The sequence below is a fragment of the Temnothorax curvispinosus genome, unplaced genomic scaffold, assembly GCF_003070985.1.
Source record: "Temnothorax curvispinosus isolate PA1 unplaced genomic scaffold, ASM307098v1 QBEX01010899.1, whole genome shotgun sequence".
NCBI classification, from domain to species: Eukaryota; Metazoa; Arthropoda; class Insecta; order Hymenoptera; family Formicidae; genus Temnothorax; species Temnothorax curvispinosus.
In genome coordinates, this window is record NW_020220679.1 from 339,570 (window position 1) to 359,622 (window position 20,053).

The 20,053-nt window shown below is 39.2% G+C and overlaps 1 protein-coding gene across 1 annotated transcript in view; it reads left to right on the forward strand.

The window, feature by feature from the left end:
* The window catches only part of LOC112460858, a 162,948-nt gene extending 151,977 nt beyond the window's left edge, over positions 1–10,971 (forward strand). The window contains exons 6-7 of the mRNA XM_025025766.1: positions 4,587–4,990; positions 6,208–10,971. Of these exons, the coding sequence (XP_024881534.1) occupies positions 4,587–4,990; positions 6,208–6,416 (613 nt within the window). The 3' untranslated portion in view covers positions 6,417–10,971. The remainder of the gene's footprint in view (positions 1–4,586; positions 4,991–6,207) is intronic.
* The last annotated feature ends 9,082 nt before the right edge of the window (positions 10,972–20,053 follow it).

Here is a 20,053-nt window from a genome sequence, read left to right on the forward strand (position 1 = left end):
TGGAACCAATGGAAATTTTAGAGCAGTTGAACGAATCAGGAATCAAGTTTATCAAAGCGCGTTTCAAGAATATACGATGCGTTAACCGCACGCTGGAATACCGCGAGACTTTACGGATATCCGTGAATTCAATAACGCTAAACTCGCGTGCGCATTTACGCCTTTCGCGCAATCATAAAGTTAATTACCGGAGAATGATGGTTGCGTACACATCGCAAAAGGCATGCACGACCGCGTAAATCCCCATTGCGCCAACGTGGTGGTGTCATTTGTGAACTGGCATACGGCACGTTCCAATGAATTTACTGCGATAAACGGAGAGTGAGTGTAACAAGAAGTAACTATAACGAACGACGTGCCTAGGCGGTATCGCCCGTTGCATCCCTTTTGCCTTTCGCCTCCGCGTTCACTACTGGAGACGGGGAAGGGAAAGGGAATCGCGAACACGCGGCAATCGTAATGCGCCCGGTAATTTATTTTCCGCCACCGGCAATTTATTTTCACGCGCGCATTTTTCAGCGGCGCACGCGAGGTCAAAGAAACTAAAACTAAAATTCGCTCGCCCAAGACGCTCGTTTCGTCCGAAAGATAGCCTCCCTCCGCGTATCTTAATCTATCAGTGTCAATGATGTGCTAAAATATCCACGGTGATGTTGCAGCGAATCACTCTATGTCTTTCTTTCGGTGGTGCGATTTCCGACTAGGCACGTACATGCATGCGTGCGTGCGTACGCGCGCGTGTGCGTGTGAGTGTGAGACATGATGTTCTAAAACATTTTTTCATATCTCTCATGAGCTCCGTGATAATCCGCGCGAACGGAGTCGCGGAAACAGTCCGCATAATCCAAAATGTAAATGCTATTACTGTCGTAATGTTGGAAAATCTCCGCCGTAGTTTCCACTCATATTGAGCAATATCATGCACGTATCTCTTGAATATTTCTGGAAATCCGAGCTGCTCTTTTTTTCTGGTCTTGATTGCACTTCGGATTTTCCCGAGTTATAGAATGAGCGTACGTGCGCGGAAAAGCGAATAATTAATTTATGGCGAAATAAGCCACCTAAACGAACTGAGAATAAATTATTCGCGGGAAAAAACTTGTTGCGAAATTCGCGATATCGCAAATCACGTTTCGAGCCCGGTTAAAAAAATATATCGACGAAACTAGCGGCCTCGTAGAATAATATGCATATTATGCATATCGCGAACAAATGCATAACGAGATCGCGGTACAATGGAACTAAAATCCACGGACCAACAGCGAAGTGCATGTATTAACGCTCAAAGTCCCCCTGCCGTCAAATGCAAACGCATTAGCGCGCAATTAATTCACCGGCGTCCATTGTATCGCATTCTCCCGCGTATTAAGTCCATCGCTCGTATGTACATTCCAACGAGCACGACGTTAAAATAAATCACCGCATCGGCGATGCTGCGACAGATCGAAATCCTAATAAGAGCGCGAATTGCCGCGATGACGTTACATGTCATCGTCATTTTGTCAACAGCTCTTCAGTTTCCGTTCGACGAAACTCGAGAATACACGCGTGTATATAAAGCGGCGATACTTTTTCACCGCCGCACCACGAAATAAAATGACTACGGTTTCGTATGGGGTCTAACGACCCGCAATAAGTTTTGGCGCCCGTGATAACGGAGCACTTTGGCTCGTTATTTTGGAAGGTGATGGCAACAAATATGTTCCTCGTCGCCCGAAGAATAGAAATCGATATAAAGCAGGCAGCATGCGATGAAGGGAACCCTCAAACAAGCTGATATACATTATCGTTCGGGAAATGGGGGAGATTTGTTGAAATTCGTATTTCTTTCTTTTGTTGTTGACGTTAATTTTAAGAGACTTTTGATCGGAGATATATTAGCCTAATAAATTTCTGTTGATTTCTTTAAAAAAGAAATTGATTAGAGAAGTTTTATCTCAGTTTTCCGCAAAAGGTGTTCTCTTGTTACGAAGTAAGGTAATAACGCTCGAAGACAATTTCCTGTGCTTCTCCCCCACGCCCATGACTATACTGATTGCCAGCAACTATATACTGTTTACCCTACTTCGCCAAACTTCCTGTAGACGCGCGACGTGGCCATAATCGACGGAGACGATGTCGTTATACGAACTCGGTAGGGTATAACGAAGATCGAGCCAAGAATGTCGCCGATTAGATCCAAATATACTTCGATTTCCTGCCCTGTAAAATTCCACGAGTCGTTCCACGCCCCACAGGCACGACGATCGAGTGGGATTGTTGACATTCGAATGTTCGGTCGAATACAACTCAAACGTATTCGCGATGTTAAAACTATAGCTTTTTCCCGCTCGCAATCAGGCAAGTAAGTTCCGCGGAGAGCAAATGAGGTTCGTGCGTTTATTTAGGTTTTTCGGTTGACAGCGGTAGAGTAATGATAGGTCAGTTTAATTAAAAAGTTATGACGACCTATAAGCTCGGCCCTTAGCTTAGCGGCGCGCGGCCAGAACTTCCTGGAGGAATATTAAAGCGTAGGAAAAAGTAAACTTATGCCGGATCTGCATACATGCAAATTATCGTGCAGAAAATACGATTATACTAAACGTGCCGTGCCAGCGTATTTAATACCAATGCAGACTATCGGTCTTACACACGACTTTTAAGATTACAAGTTCGGGCAACGGAATCATTAACAAGTAATAAAATATTCTTGATGAAGAATGTGTGAAAAGATTTGTGAAAACGTGCGGAATATTATTTTATCTCGTCTATCTATTCGCTCTGCAAGTGGGCCAATGAAATTTGTAATTAGAGAATAACCGTGATAACTAGACAACTCCGGTCTCGTAGTTCTGTCACGGACTAATATGTGCATCGATTGCATATGCATTGCCTACATATTGCAAAGCGTAATTGCTTAATTCGGTCACAAATTACAACTGGAATTTGTAATTACCATACTCTTAAACGGAATTTTCTAATCGATTGCGTTCGAAATTGCAAATTTTCCTTGCGAATCGCTATAGCAATTAAATCGCAAACATCACAGACCAACGATGCCGGTCCTATCCGCACCGAGAGATGTAGCTTTCCTGTATCCAGAATGAACGCTTTTGATGAAATCTCGTTGCGCGCAAATACATAAAGAGTGAATTCTCCACGGCTGCCAGAATCATGAGAGAAAAGAAAAGAGAAAAAGAGAGGGAGGAAGAGAGACGCACGATGAATAAGTTTTCCTTGTGTGAAACGCAAGTTTGGGGACTGCCGTCCGACAACCCCCTTGATCCTGTCTCTCTTATGTGTACCACATGCCAACCGTAAATCAATTCTCGAAATTGTTTTCGCGCGTCCACACGCCTTCGCTCAGCTCGCTAAATTCGATTCGTCGGAGTGTACGTACTGGCGAGAACTAACACGACTACTCGTGTAGACGGTTCATAACGAATGACCGATTTTGTCTCGGCGAGTTCGTGCTGCGAAAATCGAGAAGGTATCGTCTAACCGGAGCACTAACTCAAATACACTAACGAACCACAATAAATCTCTAGATGTTAAAATAAATTGTCATATTTAAATAATATATATTAATATATCATAAGAGGAGAGAGAAAGAATATAAAATGATACGATATATTATTGTTTATTGTTTCCTGCTATTATTATTATTTATCATAGTACAAATTGTGGATAAATCTGCCTAGAACAATAGCTAAAATACATAGATCCATTTTTTTATATTTTAATTGTACATATATTCTTTCTCGAAAATGTAGCTTTTCGCATGAGGACTAGATATTAATATACGGCCGTTAATTATAAGCAAATTTATTTGATCTTTGGCCGTTACAAATAAAGCGTAAGTTTTAACGATGCTGCAATTGTAATATTGGTTGAATTAATTCGTCGACAAATCAACTATATTGAGCGCGGACCACTTTTGTTATTTGCGAGTTCGCGAATTTTATCATCCCGGGAATAATTAATTAACAACTTCATCTCGCGACGCGAAGGCATTACTCCGGCTTTATACAAGTAATGCATACATGTTTAGCAAATGGGGTCCGACAAGTTCAGCGCGCCACTAATACCTGGCCAGTTCCATTTAGTAATTGCTACCTAACACGCTCGTCCAACTTATTACTGTCTAGGCACTGTCTACACTGTGGCGTTCCGCTGCACCACATCGACCGATTGCATGTATATTCATCGAGTATTGATTGCGAGTGTATGGACGGGACAGTAATGGAAATTCCGTCGATTCGTGTTAAAGCATTCGATGCGTTCGGCCCATCAAAACACGTGCATCGTAACAAGAACAATTGTATGCGAATAACATTAACATAATCGATGATATTAATGTTAGTAATCGTGGAGCAGGCTGCGTGAATTATCACATATAATAGGTATATACCTTTAATTGCACCCCAGTTAATTGCAGAAGTTTCGAAAATTTTGCGAATTTTCAATCTCTGTGAATTCCACGGTTCTAGATTCTCAATTTCCTTTATTCTAATTAACTAATTTATATTCTGTGCTTTTCTCTGAAAAACAACCGCACAGTTCCCCGATTCTCCTCTCAATCTCATCTTTTAATTCTCTGATAACAGATACTGGAGCACGACCGGGAGCGGCCAGCAAGTCGTGACGGACGTTCCGCGGGACAACAAGGCGGCGATCATCAACAGCATCGCCACGTCATACGCTTTGCAGAGACCGAGGTACACCGCGACCGCGATACCGCGAACATCGAAGGTTGCCGTCGACGGTAAAACGAGATACAGCGAGACAGGGAAGTCCGACTGGCCGTATTACCAGACGTACAGGCAAACAGCGGAAACGCAGAAGGCGCAAATCTACGAGGACATCCAGAGGAAGATTGCCAACGTGTCGAACGTGTCGAGTACGGGTTACTCATTCGTGAACAACGTGACCAACACGGCGGATCAGCGCCAACACAGATTCAGGATGAAGCATCATGGATTGACATCCAAAGGCAAACGAGTTAGAACACGTAAGTGCGATAAAAATGTTCAAATATTGTTTAATCCTAAATTTTGTTATTCATAATTGAGTTCTATAATATTTTTTATAATAACATATTACTCATCATATTCTCATCTATAAGTTATAAAGGCAATGATTCGCATTATCAGATTTGGGCGTTATCAGATTATCGGATTTGGGCATAGCATTATCCGATTCTATTTAATTAGTTTAGAATAATAATATTATCATGCAAAGCCGGCTTCTCTCTATTCCCGTAGCAAAATACGGTGAGACAATATAATACAGCTAGCGATATTTTGTACCGCTGCGACGCTATTGATAACCACCCTGTTGATCTCCACTAATCCGGCGAACGATGATTACGGGCATAATTTAAAATGTTTTTTGAAATCTTCGTAGACCCTTCGCTTTTGCTATCTAATCGAGCCTCTAATTAACTCTTTAAACGACACGGTGCAACGGAAGGTCCGGACAAACCCTCGGTGCAGTTTTTTTATTGATGGTAGCTAATGCAAAAGCCAAGCGCGCTCTCAATAGCCATATTTCCCGCGTAAATGATCAAAGAGCGCTTCCGCGCTCTCTCTCTCTCTCCCCCTCGCATCCTTTCCTGTCTCTACCATTCGCGTTGGCCTCCACCCTGTACCTTCTGTCTCGCGTTTGTCCGCTATTCCGGTTTCCGTACTGATGCAGAATTTTCTTCGTGTACGAGAGTCTCGCATGCACATAACAGTACGTTGTTCGAGCTGATAATAATTATCAGATTGCAAAATAGCGGACCAATTCGATTAGTTCTTCAAATCTGTTCATTAAATTTATCAAAATCATAAATTAGTATCGATAACTCGATACGATTCATCTAATTCCAGGAATATCGCATATCGATTCAGCTGTTAACACTCTTAAAAAAAAAACGGAATCGATCTTAATTTAAAGTTTAATGGAACGCTATAATGCAATTTTTCAACTTTTTAATTGAACTAGACTAACCCCCTCCTATTGATATCAAGTAATTAAATCTCGAATTCTTAATATCTTTTTTAAATTCTATAATAAGAGAACTATTTGAGCAAAATTTAAAGCTAGAAAATTTCTCCAATTTTCGTTGCGGCCACCAATTCCGAAGATCGCGGTTATCTACCCCGAGGATTTCCCTACACGTCGCGAGATTAGACATGGACTCGCTCATCCGCTCGAGTGGAATAATTGCATTCGTGATTCTAGGTGCACCGAGAGATTGCAAGGTCGGCGAATGGGGCCCGTGGAGCGCGTGCAGTCGCAGCTGCGGGGTGGGCGAGACCCAGAGAACGCGGAAAATCACGATAAAACCGCGCCGGGGTGGCGCACCGTGTCCGCCGTTGAAGGAGACCAAATGGTGCGGTAGCGTCAATCCATGCTCGGAGAGTAAGCCGATCATCGACTATCATTGGTAGTCATCGTCCGCGTCGGTCCCCTTCCACGAACACGTGTACCAAAGTGACTCGCTCACGGACGAAAGGTCGTGTAAGCCAAAGACGGGCAAGACGAGCGAGGAGCACTTATGCGAGAAACGCACGCTGGGACGCGAATACGATTAAATATGAAAAATTTAATGTATTGGATGGAAAATGATATAGAGGCTGGAGAAGAGGCTATCTTTTTTATATCTCTCTCAGTAGTCATACCGCAACGACACGACTAGGGGTGCATTTATATGCCGTACTTTAGAAAGAGTAGCGATCTGCGTGGTTTGACAATATGCGTTACACGAAAATTCATAAACAATATCTGATATTTTAAGGTAAAAGAATTAGTAACTGTTGCAGCGAATTACATTGGCATCGAACGACAATATATCGTGTGCATTTACGCAGACGACTATATATAATGATCGTGCGCGATGTAATTTCGCGTAATCCCATTGCTATTAAATCCTGTTTGATATAACGAGTGGCCGTGACGAGGAAGGCCAGCGCGTAGAGTCACATAATCGAACGGTATAATATATTTCATTACAATTAGTGTTCGCAACCATCGCATATTTTCGCGGCAAACAAGCGGAGAAGCATTATCATATGTACGGCGGCTTTATTTTACTCGCATGCATTTATTGTCGTTTGATGTCACGTCCGTCGTGCGATACGTACACATATATGTAGGCATGTATCACTCGGACCACGAATATTGAAAACACAAAGATTGCCAAAGAGAAATTCGAATAGCTGACTCGCGTCGTATCGCGTTTCCGCGTGTATCGCTAAAATGCGTTTGAGACTCGATTTTCACTCCGAGCGCACGGCGTTTCGATCTGTTTTTTTGTTTGTTTTCGAAATAATTGAACAATCGGCATTGTTTGTCAAATTTGTTACGGCGAAAATACCGCAACATATAGCAAAAAAGTACATGTATATCTATCTCGAATATCTGTTTTGATAATACAGGTTGAGTTACAGAGTTCTAGTGATAACTCAGCTTAATCTTATGACAGATGATAAAATTGTTTAGACATATTGATACATCTTCGAAAGTGTCAAAGAAAAATCGCAGATTCCCTTAATTTATATATTACTTCAACGTCTATGTTATGATGTATCGCTATTGAAAATTAAGTTAAGTTACTGACTTTACTCGCGTTAAAAGTAAGTTTAACGACCGTCGGAACGAGGTAATAACACGCCTTGTCTTTGCACGCGATCGAAAAAAGAAATGAGCCTTGGCATAATTGGGAAATTGGCCCCCGGCTTTCCGGAAGAAAAACGTTAGGTGCAATTAAGCTGACAGTTTAATCGCCAGTACAAATGACGGACCGTGGTACGAGTGCGGTGATCGGCGAGCTACACGTTCATGGTGCGAGAATTTCTCGGTGAAATTTAACCATCGCGTGCAGCACCGGAGTCTCGCCGAGATTAACCCGGCATTTCCGAAACGTACTACGTTACTTAAAACGAAATTTTTATCGTCTCGCTACTTTCTATCGTGGAACGAAAACAGTCGCGTACAAAATTTGCAATTGGACTTTCTTAAATAAAGTTGAAGGTAGCAACAAAGTTAATATTTAAACAAAATCTTTGTTAAAAATTAATTTTTCTTTAATAATCCTGTGCTTGTTAGTTAATTATTATATAGCTTGTCTCTTCCTACAACTTTACTGCCAAAAAATATCCTTTTCGAGAAATCTGCGAAACATACAATTCCGAAACGTTGTGCAAATGTTGGGAAAATTAAAATATTTCGCGCGAATTAAAGAAGAGTAAGATCGCTGCCCACGTAGAACAAACGTCAGGGCGATTTTCAGCACGAGATGCGCGCTTGCACGAAATCCCAGACAATGTTTTCGCGTGGGGATGTTTTTCGCGAAGCGTCTCCTCGCTCGGCGACAGCATCGACGAAGAATATCGACGGAGAAACCTGCAGACCAGATTCTGCAAATGTTTTTTTCTCTCCCCATCGTCATCGAGAGTGCTGCATCTCTCTCACTCTCTCGTCTGTCTCTCGTGGTAGGGAAATTTTTACAAAGATATCACATCAGGTACGTCTTAGGTGAGTGTATTATATCTTAGGCATAAATTTAACAATAATAATTAATAACTAACGTCTAATCGTTAATTATTAGGCTCGTATTAATCGCGTTCGCGACGCGGAGCTCGGCGTTGTTCCCCGGTATATTATGGAGAATGGAGAACACGTAACTTAAGTTATAAGAATGAACGAGAAGCAATCCCGCTTTGGTGGACAGATCTAAGGGTGCAACGCTGAATTCCGTATGCGACGTATGTTGACGCACGGCTTGTCCTTCATATCTAGCGTCCATGGTTGCTGTTCTCGTCGGACGTTTAGTGTTAGACGCGACTAAATAATCGTAAAATTTGATATAATCAATTAAATTAAATGTTAAAAATAGTCATAGTTTGTTTAATACAAAAAACGCGGTAACGAACAACACTCAATCTACACGTGAAATGCACGGTTGTATTTAGCGCTAAATGTGCGACGAGGATAAAAGCCTACATAGCTAAAATATTTATTATAACTCTGTATTTATAACAACTTTTTATTTCAATTGAAATATTAATTTTGACAGGAAAATAAATTGTATCTGCTTTGTGTGCTGCTGTAATTAAATATCATGTAAATTTTTAAATTCAATTTCGAGCGTGACGTAATAGTAATGATTTCCCTGCTGCGTTTTTGGGGCTCCCGCGAAACGCGCAATATAAGCATGCTGCGTGAAAAAAAAATTGGTACGAGCGGAAAATGTACAAACTCGTATACTGCCGCATATTATCTATACGTTTGTTCATCCGGCTGAAAACTGATATGAAAAGTCAATCTTCGCGATGGTAATGGATAAACACGGGGAGAGCTCGATTATGTGTAAAAATTTTTCAAACGCAAATTGCCGTGTGATATATCGTAATGTAATAGCTTCCACAATTATCTTATATTTCCTATTACTGTATTTTAAACGACATTGAATAAAGGTACGAAAAATCCGCACATCTTGGACAATACTCATATAAAGTAAGATGATATATATCGTTTTTATACAGATACCTACAGTTTCTGCTCGTGCTAAGATCTTCTTTAAATTTCCAAGCTACATTAAAGCTTTTCATGCGAAACGTAATCTCTAAATGAAAAAAAATATGTAGAAAGCTCTCGTATGATGGAAATAATAGCTGCCGGACAAAACTGGGTACAAAAACGAGATGACCGCACCGCAGAAATTTTCTCGAAAGAAAGAATTGACTTCGGAAATTACAACGGTTTCCGGCACGCGTTTTATACGCGAGATGATACACCGCTCTTTAGTTTACCTTTCAAGCGCGAATACAGAAAGCACACGACGGGGGTATAACCTTAATTACGACGGTACTTATGATGTTCTCGTATTACGTTAAAACCCGATCGCAATAATTAGCGGCTGATCTTCGCCAGGGAGAATCTCTCGAAAGCCGTCGTTGCGGCAACGGCAGCGCGCGCGGTTGAGATAAAATATCAAGCCAGACTAATCCTTGAGACCGGAAATCTAGTCGGCGTATTGTAAAATCTGTCATGGAACAATACCGCGATAAGAGAGTCGCTTTTCATTTCTCGGTATATATAATACACACACATACACGCACATAAGAATATACATATATGTATAGTAAGGAGGACTGAGCCGTTGCCGTCTCGCAGTTAGATGCATTAAGGATAAACGTTTTGTAAACTAAACGGGAACGCTTTCGTGACACGAGAGCTTCTGTGACACGGAAAGAGGAGAGGAGTGGATATGCTTGAAAAATAACGATGCAAATAAATTCGTGGATAAAAGTGTTTTGAGTTCGATGCGTTTGCGTCTCTCGATGCAGCTGAATCAAAAAGTTCGCTTGCGTCAGAGTCTACAATAATTCGAAATCTTTCTTTTGTATTGTCCCAGTTTAATATTCGATCACATCCTCGATCAAAATTTTACTCTTTTCTTGCAATCTGAGTATCACGAATACTTATGTATGTGTATTTTCAATCGCATATCTAACTGTACGTACTAATTATGAATGCTCCGGTTTTTTTTATGTATGTACAATGCAATTTTACGGTCTATTATTTTTAGAAAGAACGACAATCACACGTAATTACTGTACATTCTTTGCGAGATTTATTTTTCATGAAATATTTATTCGATGTAATATACAAGTGCATTTTTCATCCTTTCCTCTTTCCCGCGTTACCAGCGTTACGTGACAATGACAAATCAATGACAGATCAATGGAGGAGTAAGTGGAGGAGTGCCACGATGATGATTCTGTACAAGTCACTGTGCATTCTAGCCGTAAGGATAGCCGATAGGACTAGCGATTAAGCCAAAGCATATGTAGCGATGTATAACACATAAGTTTATATTACATAATAAAATGTGTCGAGAAAATAAGCGGGCTCCCTTCTCGATCTTCGAATACATAATATTTTTCACTTGCGACGTATGAATGGTATTCGTATATAATAAAGTAGTAATTATTTCAGGAATCGTGTAATTCTCTCTCTTTGTTATCCAGCTTTTGATATTCACAAATATCACTGTGCGCGAACGCCTTTACCGAAAATCAACATTTCTATACACCACAATTTTATTAGCTGTTAAAAAATAAAGTACGAAAAACACATTTTAAATAATATTAAAAAATAGTTCAATTTTTCTTTGTGAACATATACAATAATACATTCGCTACCAGAGTATGCTACATTTTATTAATTAAGTACTTTTATATAATACATATTATATAAAATATTAATATATTAATATATATATTAATATTTTTAACTATAAAAAATTATATAATTACAAAATTAGTTACAAAAAATGAAGTTATATAACGAATGTATTAAAGAAATATATACTTCGAGTCAAATACTAAAAGATGAGCTCTTTACTTTTTAAGATCTTCAACGTTAAAGGATATACGACAATCTTTAAGACACTATAATGACGATAATAACAGCTATTATTGTTATATTACTCAGCTGAAGGAGCTGAGATGAGATGAAAGCCGCTGCTATAAGTATGCAATTACACTGTCGTAAGTATGTAACTACGCCGGAAGTAAGCAATTTCGAGTCAAATTATGGAGTCGAACGAGTTCTATCTCTCCTCTACTATTTTCCACCCTCGGTCCCGTCTCACTACCGCATCGCTGCCATAGTAAAACCGTCGGTGATGATTCGCAAATTCACGCTTCAAGGAAATCGATCGTTATGGAGATAGCGTTCTCCCCCTTCCTTTCCCTCCTCCTCTACCCGCATAACAACCATTTAACTGTGTTACTGTAAAATTTCGGTTACTTCCTTCTCTGCGTGTGAAAAATTCCATATAACGTACACGACTTTGAAAGAGTGCTTTCGAATAGAAAATTGCAATATAGTTAATTTGCAGCACGTCAATAAAATTTTCCTAACTAGCGAACATATTTTTAAACGTCTATGAGATACGCGATTAAAATTGAACTTCTTTCTATCAAAACATCGAATAATATTACATTTGCGGTGTCTGCTGATAGAAAATCACGCCAATCAAAGACAAGATATCGCCTTCTTACTTCTTAGCGTACTCGAAATAACAAGCGCAGACAACCGCAAGTGACGCTATTGTTAAACTTTCGTCGAAATCCATTTTTCACAAGTAGCACTTCTTGCTTGCCGCGGCAACTAGGCGGTATCATTCGAAAGCGCACGCTGCGCAACGGTTTTATTCATCTTTCACTACTCTCGGCGATCCTACTCGACGGAGTTGTTTCTCCTTCATGTTCCTACTTCGACAAACCCAACGAGTGGCGGCAAGCCCCAAAGAGAGGCATGGTAAGTAGATGGGCAAGATAGGCCGCATCCAATCCTGACTGCGTACTCGACTCTTCTCTTTATTTTCTAGAATCTTCAGTTTCCCACTGTGTCACCGCACTTTGTTATGCTGCATATTTTGCGAAGGACCAAGTTATCAACGAGCACGCTCTCTTTCTCTCACATTTTCTTTCTCTCTCTTTTTCCTCTTTTTCTTTCCATCTCTCCTTTTTCTTAGTTGTCTGCGTTCTTCTATCCGTGAGAAGTGGACGCTCAGGATAATATATATATATATATATATATATATATATATATGTATATATATATTTGTTGAAAGAAAACACCGGACCAAGGATACTAAGGACGCGTCGCGCGCAAGACTCTCTTAAGGCAACTGCACTCGCCGCCGCTTTTTCCTTTGATGTATGATTATAGCACACAACGTTGTTTATCGTAAATATGCAGACGAAATATTTCGCATATATTACGAATACTCTACGAAGTTTAATACTCAAGTACCAAAATTATGTTAACGAAATTTTAAATACAATTTTTTGATAGTAAATAACATTAATTTATCTCTGTCTTACAAAACTATTTAAAAATAAAATCGCAGAATAAAAATAAATATTGATAAGAGAGATGGAATAATGTAGCAAAAATGATTGGAATAATTAATACACAATTAACTTGAAAACAAAAATATCCAGCCAGAATAGTAACGTAGCTCCTTATCGACTAGACGGCCTTCAAGAAACTACAGGCGGCACTAATAATCCCGCTGGGACGATTCCACCCGTTCGTTGTTATCACGCAACATTACCCCAAGATAAAGCGTTCGACGCAGTGATGGCAATGGCGCTGCTGTAAAATTGCACAGAAAAGGTCGTGGAAGTAACAATCGAAAGTCACATAATAATACAATTTCCTTTTAACGTCGAATCGTACTAACATAATTTTATACCCTGATGAATTTTACTAACATTTCATCTATCGTATCAAGCATATCTTAATATCGTTAAAAAAAACGTCTCTAATTAAGGAATTAATATCTTGCTGTAAAACAGTCAGTAAGAATTTATTTAACGTACATCACGCGTTGATTAAAACTTTTCTGCGATGATTTATACAAAATACTCAGTAAAAATTGAAATAAAAGGTATGAGAACTGATATAACATGATTTTCAATAATGCTATATCCCCGACCATTCTTTTTAAAAACCTGTGCCGACTGTGCCGATAATCCTTCCCCCGAGACAATCCTAAGTTTAGCTCTTGGGTAATCGAAGCTTTGGTTGTTATCGCGCAACATTACCTCGAAATAAAGGACGACGCGTTTGGCACCGGACAACGGAGAACGGTTCAGTGTGGTATAAGAGGTGAGTACAATACCTAGAAGGCGTGTGATCTCGCAACCCTCCGCAGATAAGGATTAGGTAGGACCAAACCTCCCTTCAGCATCGGCGCTCGTGAACCGACAATATATGTAACGTCGCTGCACGAACGAGAGTCAATACACACAAATATCGCGCATCACGTATGCCGAAGCTGCACACACCTTCATTATTGTGGAGTTGAGCGCTTTAGACGACACATAACGATGCTCTAAAATCATATGCAACCCGATAAGACCGGCTCGGAGGATCAGAATGTCTCTCCATCTCCCTTTTTAAGAATCGATCGTGTGTTCGCTTATTGCGAGCGCTAATACACAATGAACAATTGTCGAGAAATTTTGGCGTTAACAGTAAGTTTCACGAAGTCATTCGCAAACTTCGCTTATTTTTATATCGTGATGAATATCGGGAGTATCGATTTTACAAGTTAGGAATAAAAGGAAATATTATGTTCGCAGATATCGGAATATTCATCCTTTAATTCTCAAATTGCAGATTAGTTAGATAGCTATTTTCATTAAAAACATTGAGATTTTTAACACGATATTAATCAAATATCTAAAAATTTAATACAAATAATTAGCAATTAACTTTTTCTAAAATTTAATTTCAAAAATTCACAACAAAAATTTAAGATTATTAGATACAGAAATAAATATTTATACGCTACTAACTTGCAGCCTATTCATAATTTAGTTTTTAAGAGACAGCGCTGCAAGCTAATGCAAACTGATAAAATCGATTTATCGTGGCTCGCTCAAAACTCTCGTTAAAGCATCTGTGCGTTCAACCCATTTATTCGCGCGTTTATTTGTCGGAAATAGTGCAATCTGTATGCAGTTTTAATGGACAAACGAGGAATAATATTTAGTATTCAGAGTTTTCAGAATAATATAGTCATAGAACGTGCTTTAAAACATCTAATATTCTAGAGCACATTTGAAATAATTATATACGCTTATCAACGTAATTTATACTTATTAAAAATAATAGCTCGCGCAATTTCGGAACACTTGATTTATTATAGCGGCGTATTCATTATATGGCTTTAACTTACCGCAACGCGTGAAATTCTTTATAAGCGTAATAAAAACACACATGTTCCAACTTGTGCGAAATTATTTTGCGTATAACAGAAAATTTAATAAAGTGCCAACGAAGTAAAACCAGAATCTGGCGGGTTTATAATAATGAGGGGATGAGTCGGCGAGTCGGGGACGAGCGCACGTAAGATCGGCCGCAGTCAGTCATAATAGAGATATTACCGAGAGGGACACGTGCGCCCGGAGGCGAGGATAGCCGGAGGTTCATAAAATTAATAACCCATAAATTTCTGGGAATATTGCCGGGAAAATTACTCCGACATATATTATCACGTCTCCGGCCGGCTATAACTCTGGCATCTTCTACCGTGAAACTTCCTATTGTTCCGAAGGTGCGGGGAATGTTCGGCGTTTGGCATCGCCATCGTCGTCTTCTTCATCGATCTGACGTAACGAAAGATTAACGAATTTTTCCGTTTGCCTGTCAATCTTCGTTAACACACACGTACGTTAACATACACCCTACTTCATCGCACGAATGGACTTAATAGTTCCCCTAAGAACATATTCCGTTTCTGCGACGATGCTTACAAATGTTACTTTGGCCGAGATGGTAGGAAGGAACGCTCGGAAGTCAATATTTATTCGACAAACAGGGTGACATATACCGCGCTTCACGTTACCGTGCGCATTTGGTTACGATCAAGCATTGTTCTGAAGGTCTCACTGCGTCCAATCAAACGTTGCACAAGCGTTCAGTGCGAGTTTCCCTTCCGCTCTGTGTCCCTCTTCTCTATTCTCCTTCATCAATCCCTCTCTATCAGCCCGTCCTCTCTGTCTTACCCCAATGACGGAATTCGTAATAGAGGCGCCGGATCTTCCGGCATCGTGATCGTTCTTGGTAATTGCGATAGCGATGAATTATTGTTACAAGAAATGTGAGCCCCGCAGATAAAACGGGTCGACCCCCGTCACGTCGCCTTTGGCATATTATTCATGACCAAACTCAAACAAGAAAAGTCTACGGAAACTTTGGCAAGTCGACATTCTTACGAAATTGAAAGTTGACATTATACGAAATTGTTCACAGTTCCAAGGAAATCAATTAAAAATACAAGATATTAATTAAAGGATATTTAGTTTCGACTACTCAGAGAATTACTTGGAGAATACTTCGCACTATTTGGTGAAGTGTTTCAGTTATTAGATGATACTTGAGTCTACAATTCCGTCTACATTGCTCGCCTAAGTGTATTCTGATTCTCTAGCACTCTTCACCAATGCATGTAACGCGAGAAACGTGTAAGCCTTTTATTGACAATTGATGATGACATAAACTTGCGCTCCAACGCACATCGCGAAGTGTAAATTTTACATGTACGTCGAAAGCAATCACTTAGAATTTAAATCATTGCCTCAAATCCTCGTCCCACGAAAAGCTAAGTCGTGGCATCTTTTAAATTCGAAATAGTAAAGTAAAATGCAGCTTTCCGTGTTTCGATATATGTCTAAATCACCAGAGATACGTACATTTTTAAGAAAGAAAAAAAAGTAAGTTAAAAAAATTAAAATGTAGAAATGAAAGAACCATTGTATTTACTATAGTTAAACACTAATTCGGATCGAGTTGTAATTCAAACCGTTAAATTTAAAATTATCATTTTTTAAATAAAATTATTTGTTTATCATTCACAAGACACTCGTGACGTTGTCCAAGTATTTTGCTTGAACTTACATTTCAATCTTAAGACATTTTATATCACCACTAAAAATCTCATTATATATTTATCCTTACAAAAGCTCGTAAAGCTTGTTTCAAGACACAAGCTTTACATGACTTTGAAAAGAGATTCACTATATTTGATACAGCTTAACAGTGTACGATTTTAATAAACTAACAAAGGGATTATAATAAGCCACGTAAAACTGACTTCGTAGAAGATAAGTCTATTCCTCGAAAGCATCAAAGATCAGATAATTAATTTCAAAACAAATGTGCGAGAGGATATAATAAACAATAATTAAGAGAACCAACGAAACATACTAAAAAGAAAAAAGATCATTTTTCCAAATATATCTTCGTAAAGCGAAACATTTTTATTATTGGCGTACTATTCAATGTTATTCATACATTTTCTTTAGTAATCTAAACAAATTATGTGTTGAAGAATTTTTGATACTGAACATCATATTGAATAAAACACAATATTACTTTCGCAGAGAAGTAAACGACGTTGTCGTTGACACAATGACTTTCGGCAGTGAGGAAAACAGTTTCCGTTGGACTCGACGGATCTCCCGCCGGTTTCTTTGTCCACGATTGCAAAATCTATTAGATGTTCGCGGTCGCCCCTAGGGACGATACTCGCCGAACTATCGGCTTCCTCTGTGATCGAAGGAAAGACTAAGTCTACAACCGACCGAGTTCAAAGATGTTACGCTCAAGGCCGTTTAAACTTTACAAACGAGATGTTCCTCATCCACGATATCGTGGCATAGACTTTTCAAGAATCTTTCTCTTCCCGTCGTCCCCCTTCAACTTCCTTTCCTTCATACCTCTAACTCGAAAACTTTCACGACGTTCCAGATACAAAGCCGAGGCGAAAAGCAGGCGCGATGAAATCGAGCTCGGAGAAAGCGTCCCGTAAATTAGGTAAGATTCTGTTTACCTTTTTTCGCCGCGCGCAAAGACAATGACGATCAAAGCTGGAAGTCCTGTTATAAGGAAGCTTTTACCACCTTATTGTCACCGCGGTAATCGAATTTTTAACGTTTCTATTAAATTAATTCGCAAACTTTATTATCGATCAATGTGTCACCCAAAATAACGTTTCGCTCTGTTAATTTTGCAGATATTGTCAAATATACACTTTTATCTGACAATGAAATCAGTTCTGACAAAATTCACATGTCACATATACATGAAAAATACAGTGTACAAACGAAATATCGTTCATACGCAGAGGTCGTAGATGAGGAAAACGAATCAAAGATGAGATTGGAATTGATGAAGAGAATAGCAGGCACGAGAGAGAATGGAGAATTTTTTAAATCCCAACGGGATTCCTGCGCCCGTGCTCCCGCACGTATCCCTTAATCAATGTAAAATGAAATAAATAGCATACAAAAAAATACTCTTGCCGGTACGCGTTACCGGAGGGGGCAGGCAAGATAAACTCGGTCGGCACGCCTCGCGCGAGTTTCATCGATTGCTTTTATCGGGTACGCCTTCGGATTCCGGAAGTCGTTAATAAAACGCGATACTATTTTATTTTTATAACGCTTCTGCAATTCGAGAGACGTTTCAACGTAGCTGTATATAGCAGAGAAAATTCAGTGACGGTGAATTTTGACACGTTTGTACGAAATTCTTTCTCATAGCGCGTAAATGCAGCAAGACAATTTAACGCTGATTTAGCGCGAGGTTTTACTTAATTTAGTAATTAAGTACTATGTCAATAATGTCACGTATCTCTATGAGACAAAATCAAATTGCGATAACGAAATTGTTAGCTGCTGTTTCGTGTGTTATGTATACGTTTATTCGAGATCTAATCACTTTTACGCAACGAGAAACTATACGTACAATAGCACAAACACATAATAATGCGTAGTACTTTTCGGTTTTTGCCGAAACACTCTCGTAAATTAAAGCGCATTGCTTTTCAGAACGGCAGATAGCGACAAAACGTTCCTTGTGAATACTGTTAAAAAATCAAATGCTCCGGGCTACGCGCACGGAGTGCAATGACGTGAATAGTAGGTGGAACGTGGTATATAGAGAGAATGATATCCTCGCACGCTTCATCAATCAATAGACAGATGCCAACTGTGACCCAGGCGGCTATCTGTCGATAGTTTTACAACACACTCCATTCGTGCAACGGCATGGTGACTGATCGTGCGCTAAGCACGATGTGCCGTAATTTTCCAACTCGCGAAAAGCGGCAGCTCGCGAGGAACATTCTTAATCGTGATTTTGCAACTGCAATTTTCAAGCAGCACTACCAGAAACTTCCTATCGATATCGTCGCGATCGTTTATTAAAAAAAAGTTATTTAAACAATTGTTACATGCAAGATATATCTTAAGGACATTAACGTCGTTACTTTTTTCTTTAGGTTACTATATTGCTATATTTTTTAAGCACCCTTTGTAACAGAAAGATACCGTACGATAAATTTTCTAACCATTTTTTTATACATAATCTTTGTCGCCACTGTAACGCGCATTTCACTCACGTCGTCTAATCTCGCGCGACACCCGTCGAAAAAAAATATATAAAAGTAAATAGTATGCACACGTACGCCTGCGAGCGAGCTGCAGGCTAAAATGTTCCATAAAGATGCAAATAGCCGAGTGGCGTCCGAAATGAGAAATATCGAGTATCGTTCACGGAAGGGGAGAAGATCGGTAGTCGCACGCTTCAGCTTCTGCCTATGGAATCCTCCCCTTTCGCCACGTATCGACGTGTTTGCGCGAGATATTTCAAAATCCGTATAAGCGCGAGCGCACAATCATTTTTTATCACGCGACCCAATTCGCAGCGAAAAGCTATTTTACACTTCACGAACGATTGTTCGAACGTCAAGATAGCGCACGAGTTTGTTGCCAATTATTCCTGTTGCGTGTGTATAGTATATCCATTCATTGAATCTCATTGTTTTAATGCGCGCTGTCGGTTTTCCGACGTGATGCTTACTAAATTGAGCTTACAAAACTCTCGTCCCAAATTATTACGTTATTTGCATCGCTTTTGCTATTTCTGTAAACAACTTCGACGTATTGTAACACGGTCTTAATAACATCGACCTCATCCTAATAATAACGGATTATTTTATACTCGAGACCGAAAATTCAAGCTAAAATAACTTCCATATCATTATTATAATATTACGGTTATCACATGAAATGTTATTAATACCAATTTCAAATTGTTAGAAGTCTATTGAAAATGATTGAAGTATTATTTCTTGCTGAAATCATATAATATTATTACAAAATTAGATACACTACATATTAAAGTTAACTCGTACATAAATATGGAAATTTCTCTGTTAGTAAAATAAAAACGACGATTATGTGAAAAAAATTTCGATTTTTATCTTCATGCATTCTTTATATGAATATAGGGCAAAAACATTGGATGTTAAAACGCACAGCTGCTAGATTACTGGGACATTAGTAAGAATGATGCAATGTTCTATTTCTACCATGTAAATATATTATTAAATAAATATAAACGTTGCGTTTTTTATATTTCCAGAGACAAGTAATTCATTAATTTTATTTTTATCATAAAATTCAGTTAAATCAGTTAAACAAATGCTAGCATA